The 15,598-nt window shown below is 43.3% G+C and overlaps 2 protein-coding genes across 8 annotated transcripts in view; both read left to right on the top strand.

Annotated features, from left to right (window-relative positions):
• The window catches only part of LOC130367427 (uncharacterized), a 66,952-nt gene extending 52,547 nt beyond the window's left edge, over positions 1-14,405 (top strand). The window contains exon 14 of the mRNA XM_056569844.1: positions 14,124-14,405. Coding sequence (XP_056425819.1) covers positions 14,124-14,126 — 3 coding nt within the window. The 3' untranslated portion in view covers positions 14,127-14,405. The remainder of the gene's footprint in view (positions 1-14,123) is intronic.
• LOC130368803 (protein tyrosine phosphatase domain-containing protein 1-like) overlaps positions 14,122-15,598 on the top strand; it is a 29,500-nt gene continuing 28,023 nt past the window's right edge. For all 7 annotated transcript variants that reach the window (XR_008892572.1, XM_056573038.1, XM_056573036.1 and 4 more), the window contains exons 1-2: positions 14,122-14,251; positions 14,512-14,711. Coding sequence is in view for 6 of the 7 variants with exons in the window: in XM_056573038.1 (XP_056429013.1) it covers positions 14,533-14,711 (179 nt within the window). In the remaining variant the exon portion in view is untranslated. The remainder of the gene's footprint in view (positions 14,252-14,511; positions 14,712-15,598) is intronic.

Below are 15,598 nucleotides of genomic sequence, written 5' to 3'. Positions count from 1 at the left end.
AATGCTCCACAAGAAGTACTTTTCTTTTTGAATTTCTTTTCTGTCTGACCACAGTGCTCTCTGATGACACTTCTGTCCAGGTCAGGAACTGTCCAGTGCAGGATAGGTTTCCTTGAGTCCTTGATGTCTACTCTGCTTCTCCACGTCTTACTGTGCCTGTGCGGATGTCTGCCTCGGCCTTCTCCTTCTCTACTGTGGCCTTCTTGGACTCTGGATCTGCAGGAAATTTTATTTTGGCCTCTCTCGTCAACAGGTTCAACATCCCAGTGACCAGTCTCGCCAGACCCCTTTACATCAATTGTGTAAACAATGAAAGATTGGACTGTACCATACGTTTCCGCACGGAGCCCCTTCTAATGAGCATCGGATCTCATCACGAGAGGATTGAACTTTTGGTCCTCCCCAATTGCACTTCGAAGATTCTCCTTGGACTTCCCTGGCTTCAACTTCATTCCCCAACCCTGGATTGGTCCACTGGGGAGATCAAGAGTTGGGGGCCCTCTTGTTCCAAGGACTGTCTAAAACCGGTTCCCAGTAACCCTTGCCGTGACTCTGTGGTTCCTCCAGTAACCGGCCTCCCTAAGGCCTATATGGACTTCGCGGATGTTTTCTGCAAAAAACAAGCTGAGACTCTACCTCCTCACAGGCCTTATGATTGTCCTATCGACCTCCTCCCGGGCACTACTCCACCCCGGGGCAGAATTTATCCTCTCTCTGCCCCAGAGACTCTTGCCATGTCTGAATACGTCCAGGAAAATTTAAAAAAGGGCTTTATCCGTAAATCCTCCTCTCCTGCCGGAGCCGGATTTTTCTTTGTGTCCAAAAAAGATGGCTCCCTACGTCCTTGCATTGACTACCGCGGTCTTAATAAAATCACGGTTAAGAACCGCTACCCCCTACCCCTCATCTCTGAACTCTTTGATCGCCTCCAAGGTGCCCACATCTTTACTAAACTGGACTTAAGAGGTGCTTATAACCTCATCCGCATCAGAGAGGGGGATGAGTGGAAAACGGCATTTAACACCAGAGATGGACACTTTGAGTATCTGGTCATGCCCTTTGGCCTGTGCAACGCCCCTGCTGTCTTCCAAGACTTTGTTAATGAAATTTTTCGTGATCTTTTATACTCCTGTGTTGTTGTATATCTGGACGATATCCTAATTTTTTCTGCCAATCTAGAAGAACACCGCCAGCATGTCCGTATGGTTCTTCAGAGACTTCGTGACAATCAACTCTATGCCAAAATTGAGAAATGTCTGTTTGAATGCCAATCTCTTCCTTTTCTAGGATACTTGGTCTCTGGCCAGGGACTACAAATGGATCCAGACAAACTCTCTGCCGTCTTAGATTGGCCACGCCCCTCCGGACTCCGTGCTATCCAACGCTTTTTGGGGTTCGCCAATTATTACAGGCAATTTATTCCACATTTTTCTACCGTTGTGGCGCCTATCGTGGCTTTAACCAAAAAAAATGCCGATCCCAAGTCTTGGCCTCCTCAAGCGGAAGACGCCTTTAAACGACTCAAGTCTGCCTTTTCTTCGGCTCCCGTGCTCTCCAGACCTGACCCTTCCAAACCCTTCCTATTGGAGGTTGATGCCTCCTCAGTGGGAGCTGGAGCTGTTCTTCTACAAAAAAATTCTTCCGGGCATGCTGTCACTTGTGTTTTTTTTTCTAGGACCTTCTCTCCGGCGGAGAGGAACTACTCCATCGGGGATCGAGAGCTTCTAGCCATCAAATTAGCACTTGAGGAATGGAGGCATCTGCTGGAGGGATCAAGATTTCCAGTTATTATTTACACCGATCACAAGAACCTCTCCTACCTCCAGTCTGCCCAACGGCTGAATCCTCGCCAGGCCCGGTGGTCTCTGTTCTTTGCCCGATTTAATTTTGAAATTCACTTTCGGCCTGCCGATAAGAACATTAGGGCCGATGCTCTCTCTCGTTCCTCGGATGCCTCAGAAGTTGAACTCTCTCCGCAACACATCATTCCACCTGACTGCCTGATCTCCACTTCTCCAGCCTCCATCAGGCAAACTCCTCCAGGAAAGACCTTTGTTTCTCCACGCCAACGCCTCGGAATCCTCAAGTGGGGTCACTCCTCCCATCTCGCAGGTCATGTGGGCATCAAGAAATCTGTGCAACTCATCTCCCGCTTCTATTGGTGGCCGACTCTGGAGACGGATGTTGTGGACTTTGTGCGAGCCTGCACTATCTGTGCCCGGGATAAGACTCCTCGCCAGAAGCCCGCTGGTTTTCTTCATCCCCTGCCTGTCCCCGAACAGCCTTGGTCTCTGATTGGTATGGATTTTATTACTGATTTACCCCCTTCCCGTGGCAACACTGTTATTTGGGTGGTCGTTGATCGATTCTCCAAAATGGCACATTTCATCCCTCTTCCTGGTCTTCCTTCAGCGCCTCAGTTGGCTAAACAATTTTTTGTACACATTTTTCGTCTTCACGGGTTGCCTACGCAGATCGTCTCGGATAGAGGCGTCCAATTCGTGTCTAAATTCTGGAAGGCTCTCTGTAAACAACTCAAGATTAAATTAAATTTTTCTTCTGCATATCATCCCCAATCCAATGGACAAGTAGAAAGAATTAACCAGGTCTTGGGTGATTATTTACGACATTTTGTTTCCTCCCGCCAGGATGACTGGGCAGATCTCCTTCCATGGGCCGAATTCTCATATAACTTCAGAGTCTCTGAATCTTCCTCCAAATCCCCATTTTTCGTGGTGTACGGCCGTCACCCTCTCCCCCCCTCCCTACCCCCTTGCCCTCTGGTCTGCCCGCTGTGGATGAAATTTCTCGTGACCTTTCCATCATATGGAGAGAGACCCAAAATTCTCTCTTACAGGCTTCATCACGCATGAAGAAGTTCGCGGATAAGAAAAGAAGAGCTCCTCCCATTTTTTCCCCTGGAGACAAGGTATGGCTCTCCGCTAAATATGTCCGCTTCCGTGTCCCTAGCTACAAGTTGGGACCACGCTATCTTGGTCCTTTCAAAATTTTGTGTCAGATTAATCCTGTCTCTTACAAACTTCTTCTTCCTCCTTCTCTTCGTATCCCTAATGCCTTTCACGTTTCTCTTCTTAAACCACTCATCATCAACCGTTTCTCTCCCAAATCTGTTCCTCCCACTCCTGTTTCCGGCTCCTCGGACATCTTCTCCGTCAAAGAGATCCTAGCTTCTAAAAAGGTCAGAGGGAAAACCTTTTTTTTAGTGGATTGGGAGGGTTGTGGTCCTGAAGAGAGATCCTGGGAACCTGAGGACAACATCCTAGACAAAAGTCTGCTCCTCAGGTTCTCAGGCTCTAAGAAGAGGGGGAGACCCAAGGGGGGGGGGGTACTGTTACGCCGAGCGCTCCGGGTCCCCGCTCCTCCCCGGAGCGCTCGCTACACTCTCCCCACTGCAGCGCTCCGGTCAGATCCACTGACCCGGGGCGCTGCGATTCCGCTTCCAGCCGGGATGCGATTCGCGATGCGGGTAGCGCCCGCTCGCGATGCGCACCCCGCCTCCCGTACCTGACTCGCTCTCCCTCGGTCCTGTCCCGGCGCGCGCGGCCCCGCTCCCTAGGGCGCGCGCGCGCCGGGTCCTTGCGATTTAAAGGGCCACTGCGCCGCTGATTGGCGCAGTGATTCCAATTAGTGTGTTCACCTGTGCACTTCCCTATATCACCTCACTTCCCCTGCACTCCCTTGCCGGATCTTGTTGCCATCGTGCCAGTGAAAGCGTTTCCTTGTGTGTTCCTAGCCTGTGTTCCAGACCACCTGTGTTCCTAGCCTTGTGTGTTCCAGTGCCCCTGACTACGATCCTTGCTGCCTGCCCCGACCTTCTGCTACGTCCGACCTTGCTTCTGTCTACTCCCTTGTACCGCGCCTATCTTCAGCAGCCAGAGAGGTGAGCCGTTGCTAGTGGATACGACCTGGTCACTACCGCCGCAGCAAGACCATCCCGCTTTGCGGCGGGCTCTGGTGAAAACCAGTAGTGACTTAGAACCGATCCACTAGCACGGTCCACGCCAATCCCTCTCTGGCACAGAGGATCCACTACCTGCCAGCCGGCATCGTGACACATGCACTGAAGAGGATATATGATATGGAGGGAACAAGATAGACTGGTTATTAAAGGGGTACTTCACTGTTAGACATCTTATCCCCTATGGATAGGGGATAAGATGTCTAGCAATGGAGTACCCCTTTAAGGACTATCGGGGTAGTTAAGATAGTTTGTCTATAAATATAAGTGAGTAAAATAGTTTCAAAAAGTAGACAGATATTATGCTGATAAAAATGTAACAATTATGCAGAGAACAATAATCTAAATCTTAGTTATAAAAGACAAACAAAACAACAGAACTCTTGTGGTTTCTGTCAGTTAATATAAATATAGCCAAACTAAAAAAAATAGAGGTAAAAATAAATAAATCATTTTTAAAAAAGGATTACCCAATAAAATCTTGTGATATTTAATAATCCTCAAAGAAACAGCAAAAGCAATTGCAGTGCTTCAGCTCACCCCAGGTGCGACACGGACCGGGCGTGGACAAACGCGGAGCAAGAAAAGAAGTGGAGGTCCAGCGCAGAAACTCGAGGAATATTGAGATTTATTCACATGCCTTGTGGAACATCACAAACAAATGTGGTACAAGTGACGCGTTTCGGCCTTACACAGAGGCCTTAGTCATACAAGCTAAGCATATGACTAAGGCCTCTGCGTAAGGCCGAAACGCATCACTTGTACCACGTTTGTTTGTGATGTTCCATAAGGCATGTGAATAAATCTCAATATTCCTCGAGTTTCTGTGCTGGACCTCCACTTCATTTAATAATCCTATACAACATCTTATTAGTAAACAAATTAATTATAAAATATAGGTAGACTGATTTACATTGCATCAAATGCTGAATATATAAAGTCCTGTGATGGGATCAGTTTTTTAGAATTCATTTGTTTGTAAAGTATATTGTGTTCCAAAGTCAGTGCAAAACAATGATAATTTATGCATTTCTAATCAGTATCTAGTATTGAACAAATTATGATTTACTACCATTGACTTTGGTACACAATATACTTTACAAATGAATGTATTTTAAGAACAGATCAGAGGACTTTATATATTAACACTATGCAGTATGAATCACTCTACCCATATCTACTAACTAATTTATTTGTTTACTAATAAGTAAAAATGAGTGAACAGAGCCCAGCGAACCTGGTTTCGCTCTGAAATTTTGGTTCGACAGTGCTTGCCGAGCTGTCGAACATTACCAGGTTCGGTTTGCGTAAACCTGGCAAAGGCGGTAATAATAACAAAATGTATTAGAAACACGTGGCATTTTGGTGCCTGAATGTAAGGAGGAAGTACTAGGAACACTGAGATGACATAAGGGTAGCCCAGCATACCTTGTAGATCACATGACTCCAGGTTATCCAATCATTGCCTGCATGTATGTGTCATACAGCTCCAAGGCCAATAGGACATCAGACAGTGACCTCCTGTCACCTGAACTACTGTGTACAGTTGGTGCACTACAAATCACAGCCAGCAATGAACTAATCCATAAAAGCCATCATATTACAAATACCTAGAAAACTGTGCAAAGCATGGGATTGATTTGTATGCAGGCTTGGCATTGGGGTTGGGGGGCAACCAGGATAGTTGCCCAGGGCCCCATCTAAAAGCGGCCCCCTAAAAAGCTTTAGGTCTATACTAACACCACTGCATTTTGCTGCAACTTGTACAAAATTGTGATAAAATCGCTGCGTTTTTGCCACGGTTTTGTGCAAATCACAGCAAAATACAGTAGTGTGAGTATAGCCATAAAACTGTCCAGGCTGCAAAGAGCCCATTGACATCACACTCAGACTTACTATGTACCTGCTAAGACCTGCAATGAATCATATAGGCTAGGACTCCTGATGATGTCATCCCAGGTCTTGGCAGATACATTGTAAGTCTGTGCTGTGTATGGGCTCTGTGCAATGGATAAAGGAAGGAGAAGGTAATAGGGGAAAGTATGGAGGGAAAGGGCTGGCGGAGTTAAAATATTGAATTACAGCACATATAACACTGCCTAACTAGTGTGGAACCAGTAACAGATATTGTGCAGGGTGATTTAAGATTTTATCCCCTTGAGGGTACAGCTGTTTTTGATCTTTACTCTTATTTCATAACTCTTTCATAATTTATTTCATAACTGATCATAACTCTTATTTTTCCATCCACAGACCCATATGAGGTTATTGCTGTTTTTTTATTTGCACCACCAATTGTACTTTGTAATGACACCTTTCATTCTACCATAAAATGTATGACATAACCATTTTGGCGCAACCAATAATATATAATTTTGTGGGGACATTAAAAAGAAAACCACAATTTAAAAAATTATGGAGGATTTTAGTTTTTATGCAGTACACTTTACCGTAAAACTGACAGGTTCTCGTTATTTTGCTGGTCAATACGATTAAAATGATACCTATTTTACATACTTTTCTATTATTGTTCTGCTTGTTTTGTTTTACGACGTGATCTGTAGTACAGAAAGGAAAACGAAGGTGGGCATTATTATACAGTAAGAGGCACAAAGGGGCATTATTACAGTGCGTGGTATTAAGAGGAAAATGATTACTGTGTAAAGAACGAGCGCTTTTACTGACAGGCAGCACTGAGAAGATCACTGTTATATAGTATATGTGGGTGCTATTAATGACAGGCAGCATTCAGGAGATCACTGTTATAGTATATGTGGGCGCTATTACTGACAGGCAGCACTGAGGAGATCACTGTTATAGTGTATGTGAGCGCTATTACTGATAGGCAGCGCTGAGAAGATCCCTGTTATAGTATATGTGAGTGCTATTACTGACAGGCAGCACTGAGGAGATCACTGTTATAGTGTATGTGGGCGCTATTACTGATAGGCAGCACTGAGAAGATCACTGTTATAGTATATGTGAGTGCTATTACTGATAGGCAGCACTGAGGAGATCACTGTTATAGTATATGTAGTTGCTATTACTAATAGGCAGCACTGAGAAGATCACTGTTATAGTATATGTGGGTGCTATTACTAATAGGCAGCACTGAGAAGATCACTGTTATAGTGTATGTGGGTGCTATTACTGACAGAAAGCACTGAGAAGATCACTGTTATAGTATATGTGGGTGCTATTACTGATAGGCAGCACTGAGGAGATCACTGTTATAGTGTATGTGGGTGCTATTACTGATAGGCAGCACTGAGAAGATCACTGTTATAGTATATGTGAGCACTATTACTGACAAGCAGCACTGAGAAGATCACTGTTATAGTATATGTGAGCGCTATTACTGACAACCAGCACTGAGAAGATCACTGTTATAGTATCTGTGAGCGCTATTACTGACAGGCAGTACTGAGAAGATCACTGTTATAGTACATGTGGGCGCTATTACTGACAGGCAGCACTGAGAAGATCACTGTTATAGTATATGTGGGCGCTATTACTGACAGGCAGCAGTGAGAAGATCACTGTTACAGTATTTGTGGATGCTATTACTGACAGGCAGCACTGAGAAGATCACTGTTATAGTATATTTGGGCGCTTTTACTGATAGGCAGCACTGAGATCACTGTTATAGTATATGTGAGTGCAATTACTGATAGGCAGCACTGAGGAGATCACTGTTATAGTATATGTAGTTGCTATTACTAATAGGCAGCACTGAGAAGATCACTGTTATAGTATATGTGGGTGCTATTACTAATAGGCAGCACTGAGAAGATCACTGTTATAGTATATGTGGGTGCTATTACTAATAGGCAGCACTGAGAAGATCACTGTTATAGTACAGGTGGGTGCTATTACTGATAGGTAGCACAGAAAAGATCACTGTTATAGTATATGTGGGCGCTATTACTGATAGGCAGCACTGAGAAGATCACTGTTATAGTATATGTGAGCGCTATTACTGATAGGCAGCACTGAGAAGATCTCTGTTATAGTATATGTGGGTGCTATTACTGATAGGCAGCACTGAGAAGATCACTGTTATAGTATATGTGAGTGCTATTACTGATAGGCAGCACTGAGAAGATCACTGTTATAGTATATGTGAGCGCTATTACTGATAGGCAGCACTGAGAAGATCACTGTTATAGTATATGTGAGTGCTATTACTGATAGGCAGCACTGAGAAGATCACTGTTATAGTATATGTGGGCGCTATTACTGATAGGTAGCACTGAGAAGATCACTGTTTAACTGTGTACAGTGACTATTACTGTATAAAGAATGAGGTGACAGTATTTGGTTAGGACTACATGGCAGAAATGGGTCGCACAGTCAAAGAACGCCATGTTGTTCACCATGAATCATACCTGAATTAAACGCTTAAAATGGTAGAGTAAAATGTATGGTTTCCTTTTACCCTGGGGTTTCCTGTGCGCTTACATTTTATGATGCATTTTTAAGTGTTTAACCCCCTAAGGACTCAGCGTTTTTCCACTTTCGTTTTTTCCTCCTTACCTTAACAAATATTTGTGGGACAAAATTGAAAAAAGAAAAGCCTTTTTGTAAGTTTTTTGGAGCTTCTGTTTCTATGCAGTGCATTTTTTGGTAGAAATGACACCTTATCTTTATTCTGTAGGTCCATACAATTAAAATGATACCCTACTTACATAGGTTTGATTTTGTTTTACTTCTGGTAAAAATCATAACTCTTCTGACCCCTATAACTTTTTAATTTTTCCGCATATGGGGATGTATGAGTGCTCAATTTATAATTTTTATTGGTATCAAGTTTTTATTGCTATCATTTTTGTTTTGATGGGACTTTTTGATCGCCTTTTCTTAATTTTTTTTATGTTGTAAAAAGTGACCAAAAATACGTTATTTGGGATTTTGTAATTTTTTTACGTGTACGCCATTGACCGTGCGGTTTAATTAACAATATATTTTTATAGTTCAGACATTTACGCACACGGCAATACCTCATGTTTATATTTATTTTAATTTACATAGTTTGTTTTTTTATGGGAAAAGGGGGGGGGGGGTTATCAACTTTTATTAGGGAAGGGGTTAATCCCATTTATTAACTTTTTTTTTACACTTTTTTTTTTTACACATTCATAGCCCCCATAGGGGTCTATACCATGCAATACCTTGATTGCATACACTGATCAATACTATGCCATAGCATAGCATTGATCAGTATTATCGGCGCTCCATTGCTCCAGCCTGGATCTCAGGCATGGAGGAATCAATTGCCGATCAGATGCCGAGGAGGAAGGTACGGACCCTCCTCGTGTGTCCTCAGCTGATTGAGACACTGTGGTTTTACTGTGTTGATCTCGATCAGCCCGAATGAACTGCCGGGAAGCATTTTTTTTTACATTTTAGACGCGGCGATTAATTTTGATCGCCGCGTCTAAGGAGTTAATACCGGACATCACCGTGATTGGTGATATCCGGTATTAGCCACGGGTATTTGCCGGGACCGACACGATATGACGTTGGGTAGCACGTGAACAATTCAGGGAGCGTAACATTGTGATCTTTGGTCACGCAATCTGGGGGCCCCATTTTTTTTTTTGTCCAAGGCCACACTAAAACAGGCCCTGCCTGTATGCTTGCATAAATATGTACTAAAAGCATTGTGAATGCAGATTAGCTAATCTAAGGCTCAGTTACATGAGTTTAATCAGACATAGTATTTATAACTGGGTTTAACATAACTATGCAACTAGTACAAAGGATGATCCAGCTTCTCGGTGTGGTTTAAACAGGACTTTACTGCTTCATCCAAACAAGTCACAAAATACAAAGAACAAATAATGCTGACGTGTTTAGGGTCTAGACTAAGGGTCCTGCAGACCCGAAACGCATCAGCGTTATTTGTTCTTTGTATTTTGTCACTTGTTTGGATAAAGCAATAAAATTCTGTTTTAACCACACAGGGAAACTGGATCATCCTTTGTGCATTGTATGTTCTGCTGGTTGTAGATGCTGGCGCCCTGTCCAAGCTCAGGTAATCAGTGAGTGGATGGGGTTATACCTTCACTTGTATGCAAAGTTGACTCGTAAGTGAGTGACAAATCACCCCCAAAAAATAAATATAACCTGCAAATCTTTTTCAATAAAAAAAGACATGTCTGGTAATGGAATTGTTGGATGGGGTAGAGGACAGAGCACCCCTGCTATTTTCTTTTTGCCAATAAGAATATTGGTGACAGTACCGGCACCAGTACAGGCAGCAACAACAGCCAGGTACCTCTGATGGTGGTAGGCGTGGTGAGATTGTAAAGCCAGAGTCATAATTTAGAATTTACCTCTCTACCTAGCCACATAAAGCAGCATCCCAAGACCTGGCTATCACTAGTCCACCAATGCCTGCTGTATGCTGGCTAGTGCTAACACTAGTTCACCACTGCCTTCTAGCCATTCACTACAGCTACCACTACTCCACCAATGCCTGCTGTCCACTGGCTACAACTACCATTAGTCCACCAAAATCTGCTATACTAAGTCCACCAATGCCTGCTGACACTGACAGGAGTATTGTGCGCATGAAATGAGTTCTGGATAGCCACATTCTAAGACTCTTTTTATGAAGTCAGAATGAGGGAATATTTTCACCTTTCAAGAAGGTAAATTGGATTTTTAAAGGGACAAGCTACGCAGCCAGCTTGCCATGGCTTTTCAATAGCAAATACCTTATGAACAGGGGTCCACTCTCCACTCCCAATGCTCCCCTCCCTCTGCCTATGCTACCCCTGCAAGAAGCAGGAGCATTAGCAGCATCTTCACCAATGGGATGTACTGCTACTACCAGTCAGGCCTACAAATACATGACAACCTGACATGATCCCCCAAAAAAGGAAGACATATTTATAATTTCTTCATAATAAAAATAAAAACACGCAATTTCTACTGTGTACTGGTCCTGCATCATCACTATCCTGTTGAACCCCCCCAAAGGAGAATGCACATCACATACGGAGAAACATAGCTGCACATACACCATTTGTATTTTGATCTACTTGCTTCTCAGCATAATTAAAAAACGAATGTAACATCTGCACTACTGCCAGACACGCTGGCTGTGAGCGCTCTCATGTCATGTCCCCGCTGCCGGCGGGGCTGGGATTTGCATCGCGGGGCGCACCCGCATGCGAATCCCAGCCCGTCACTCACTTCCCTGGTCTTCCTGTTCTCGCAGCCCTGGCCCGCTTGCCCCCACCTCCTAGGGCGCATGCGCCGGAGCTCTTACATTTATAGGGCTAGTATTCATTTTATTAATTGTCTACATCTGCACCCTTTCTTTAAGTATCAGCTCCTCCCTTTGTTTCCTGCCGGATCATTGTTGCCTGTGTGCCCTAGAGAAAGCTACTGTGTTTCTGTGTTCCTGATATCTGTGTACCTTTCCTTGTTCCGTTACCTGACCCTGCACCTGTGCTGCCTGCCCTGACCTACTGCTACCTTGACCACATCTTGCCAGTTTCCTTTTGTGCCACGCCACATCCCAGCAACCTGTATTGATGAGTCGTGCTAGGGGTAGCGACCTGGGTGTCGCCTGCCACAGCAAGACCATCCCGCTTATCGGCGGGCTCTGATGAAAACCAGCGGCACCTTAAACTCCGCTCCCTGGCATGGCTCACGTCATCATCCACACAGGCCCAGAGGATCCACCACCTGCCGTGACCCATTACAACTAACAGGTTGTTAGTATACATTTTGATCAAAAAGTACAAGCCCACTCGCCACGTCAATGACACCTAGTCAGAGTGGGTCCCTAACCTAACACTGGCGTAGCGCCGGGCGGCGACCACTGCCTCCAAGACACCATACTCACAGGGGGAACGACCCAGTGGCCACGCAGCCCCTTTGTTGCCCGACCAAGCCCCTGGCTTTGGGCCACACCACCCCACAGACAAAGCATCACAGAAACAAAAAAAGTAAAACATTTAAAAAAAAAGTAAGTCATTTTTAAGGCATTCTTTTTACCCATGTGAACATACCCAAAAACTGCATCTAAAATATATGCAGTTTTACTGTATGTTTGAAATGCAGTATTTTGTTTAGCAGTTTTTACAGGCAGAACACATTTATTTTACATGTTTATAGACATTTAGCAAAAAATTTAAACAATTCAACAAGAAAAGAAAAAAAGAATGACAGTTGTAGGGAGTATGTAAAAGATGACAATCTGGAATCAACATTTCAATTCACTTAAATGGGCACTGTCACCAACTTTATTTTTTGATATGTTGTAGTACTTATGTACTACAACATATCTCTAATATACTTTTATTATTATTTTTTTTCATTAAAAAGGTTTAATTTACATTTAAAAACCGGCTACTGAAAAAGGACTGATTTTGGCCTGGCAATCAGTCCTTTTTCAATTAGACTGTACTCGCTCCCTTCCTGTCAATCAGACAGGCGGGAGCGAGTGCATTGGCTCCCCGGCCACTGGCTGAGAGGCCACTCCTCCCGCACATCACCGCCGCCGCCTCGTTGCCGCCGCTGTCCCTGCACGCCCGCTGACGGACTCTGCAGTAACTGCAAGTGTAATGAGGGAACTGGGGGGGAGGAGGGGATGGGCTAGTGCCGTAGCGGGGGGGGGGGGGGGGGGGGAGAATGGGCTAGCGGAAAAAAAAATAGGATGGTGGGAGCTACCCTTTAACAATGTCCAGTGAATAAACAATTATTTGATGTTTTTACCTGTAAAAAACTGTACATCACAAAGATGTGCCATTTCATGGTAAAATACGCATGCAGTGTTTAAGATACAATTTCAACTAAAATATACCCTTATGGAAGGTACAACACATGTAAAACCCAAACGTATAGTTATACACATTTTGGGAGGATAATAATGGTTTGTCAGAGATGCAGCTGCCTTCCTATCATCTTATCATGCGGTTTTATTATCAGTTATGTTGGTAACAGTAATGCTGACTTGCTGAACTGAAAGGCTAATGTATTATGCTAAGAAGATTACTACAAGTAGGCTGGAGGTTGAGGTTTAGATTGAGTAGAAAGTGTCTAAACAGAAAGCATTTGAGATACAAGAAACCTACTATCCATTTAAGGTATAGTGACTATCTTTTCATTGCTATATTTGAATATGTAATCCAAGTTCATGTAAATCTCCGAGCATATGTCTAAGCAGTAAAAGTCACAATATGTTCTTATCTCAATGTGGATCATTTTGCTTACTGCCTAATCCTGGTAAAACAATCCACTATATTCTTTATTATTCTCACAGAGGTTCTTGCTTTCAGTTTATAAAATGTACTTATCCCAGTTTTGAGACTGGTTTTCTTTTTGTTTTGACAGATTTGACAGATTTTAACTGTAAATAATTTCCAAATCAGAGACCCATCCTTGTCTAGATGACCTAATTTTATTATTTACATTTTTTATTACTATTAATAATTATTTAGTTATTGCTATTGGAATCAATAAGACTGTTGTAAGAAGGTTGTAAGATAATTGCTATTGTGATGGTAGATTTTGTGTATATTCTTGGTTCCTACTTGACAGAACTTCCTATACGTTTTACCCTAGGACAAAAAAATCGACAATTACATAACACATGTTGGTAAATTGTATTCACAAATATTTATTTATTAATATTAAAATGTTATTTTTATGAATACACAAGATGAATTTGCATTATCAGTGGGGTTAGTATAAGTAGGGGATTGACTGTACAGGTCCTTCTTTTTTCCTCCCATCCTGAGCCCTTTTAAAGGATAAGTATTATGGAAGAAAACTTATCCCCTATCCTTCGTTTTCTTCCATAATACTTATCCTTTAAAGGGGTACTCCGGCGATAAACATCTTATCCCCTATGAAAAGGATAGGGGATAAGATGTTAAATCGCTGGGATCCTGCCGCAGGGGACCCCCACAATCTCTCCTGCAGCACCCCCCGTTTTTCAGCTGCACAGAGTGAGGATCGCTCTATTTCTGATGACGGGCGGTGCAAGTGAAGGAGTATCGTGATGTCACGGCTCCACCCCCTGGTGATGTCATGCCCCGACCCTCATCGCAAGTCTATGGGAGGGGGTGTGATGGCCATTTCAAATTTAAGTAGTGAGTATCTGTCTTTTTTTTCTTTCATTTAGTGACAGAACTTTAATGGAACTCTTTGAAGGCTCTTGCCATTACATCCAATAAGCTGACCTGGCACTTAATTATCAAAACCCTGGTAGACCTGGAACAGTTAAATATTTTGTAAACTTGATGGAACCAAGTAAGTTTTGTGAATTTTGTGGTGTCTTCTTATTTGACAGACAGGCCTCCCCTGCCACAAATAGCCAGTAGTGCCTGCTACCTCTGCACCCCCTCTAGCTATGACCCTGAAATTATGGGTACAGTACAACTGCACCAATTGACTCCTATAGATCTTTTCAGTTGAGTTTTCTATACAAACAGATCATTATTGTTGTTTTAAAAGGTAGAGTCAAGGATGAGGCTTCTTTTCCAGTCACAGATATCATGTTATTCTTGCAGTAAGCCTCTGTTATCCAGGCCATGAGCTCTTCAGGAGATGAACCACGTCCATCTTATTCACAGACTCGTGAGCGACTTGTGCAGGTTGTTCCTCCTGATTTAATATGTTCACTTACATGTGGAGGTCGTGATTGCCGCTATGAAGGTCCAGAGGACTGGACTGTGGACCAACAAGCAATCCGTGGTCTGTACTCTTCTTGGTGAGAAAATTCCAAATAGTAATAATAAAAGTAGTAGTATTTGGCATGTTGATGCGTTCTCAGGACCTTGGCTACAGCTTGTAGCTCTGACTCAATGAACTTTACACAGGACAATATATAGGTATATACAGGTATATGAGCGAGATCACCTGAACAACTCTGCTTTACCCAATATAGTAGTCAAGTTTTGAAACTAATACTTTTTGAAATGTGAACATTTACATTGGCAAAGAATGGTTAAAGTCTAGGAGTTCAATTAAAAGGGCCATGACAGCCTGTTTAAGAATGTAAAGTTGGTGCTTGTTGACATTTTCTCAATGTTTTATGAGCCATCCAGGAGATCTCCAGCAGTAAATGCACCTCCATCTATTCAAGTGTATCAATACAATTTAGAAGCGGAGTACAGGCAGGAACAAGAGAGTGCTCGGCTCCACTCACATTGTTTAGCTCAGAGCAGCTCAGGAGCTAGAATAGTTGAGTTTTACTATGGAAACAAATTATTTAGGCTCAGTTTTCCCCAATCTGTGCCAGATAAATACAACTGTGTAAAAATACAATTCCCATCATGTCCTGCTGCCATAATGGGAGTTTTGCAGCATCTGGAAATCCACAGTTTGGAAAATAATTATCCAGGGTTAGGGGGATGGTGCCACAAATGATTAGGGGCATGATAGCACGGTGCAATATGGGCATGGAGAAACATCATTACGGGCATGGTTGCACTGTACATTTGGAGCATGGCAACACAGATTAGGGGCACAGTGGCACAGATGATTAGGGGCAGGATGGCATAGATGATTAGGGGCAGGGTGGCACAGTACACTAGGGACATTATCTCCTTAGTCTAAAGTGTCTCCCTCTGGTTATAATGGTTGTCGAATACCCTG

This window comes from Hyla sarda, chromosome 4 (genome assembly GCF_029499605.1).
Source record: "Hyla sarda isolate aHylSar1 chromosome 4, aHylSar1.hap1, whole genome shotgun sequence".
NCBI lineage: Eukaryota > Metazoa > Chordata > Amphibia > Anura > Hylidae > Hyla > Hyla sarda.
Note: the sequence above shows the minus strand (reverse complement) of the source record. Positions and strands in the feature narration are given on the sequence as shown.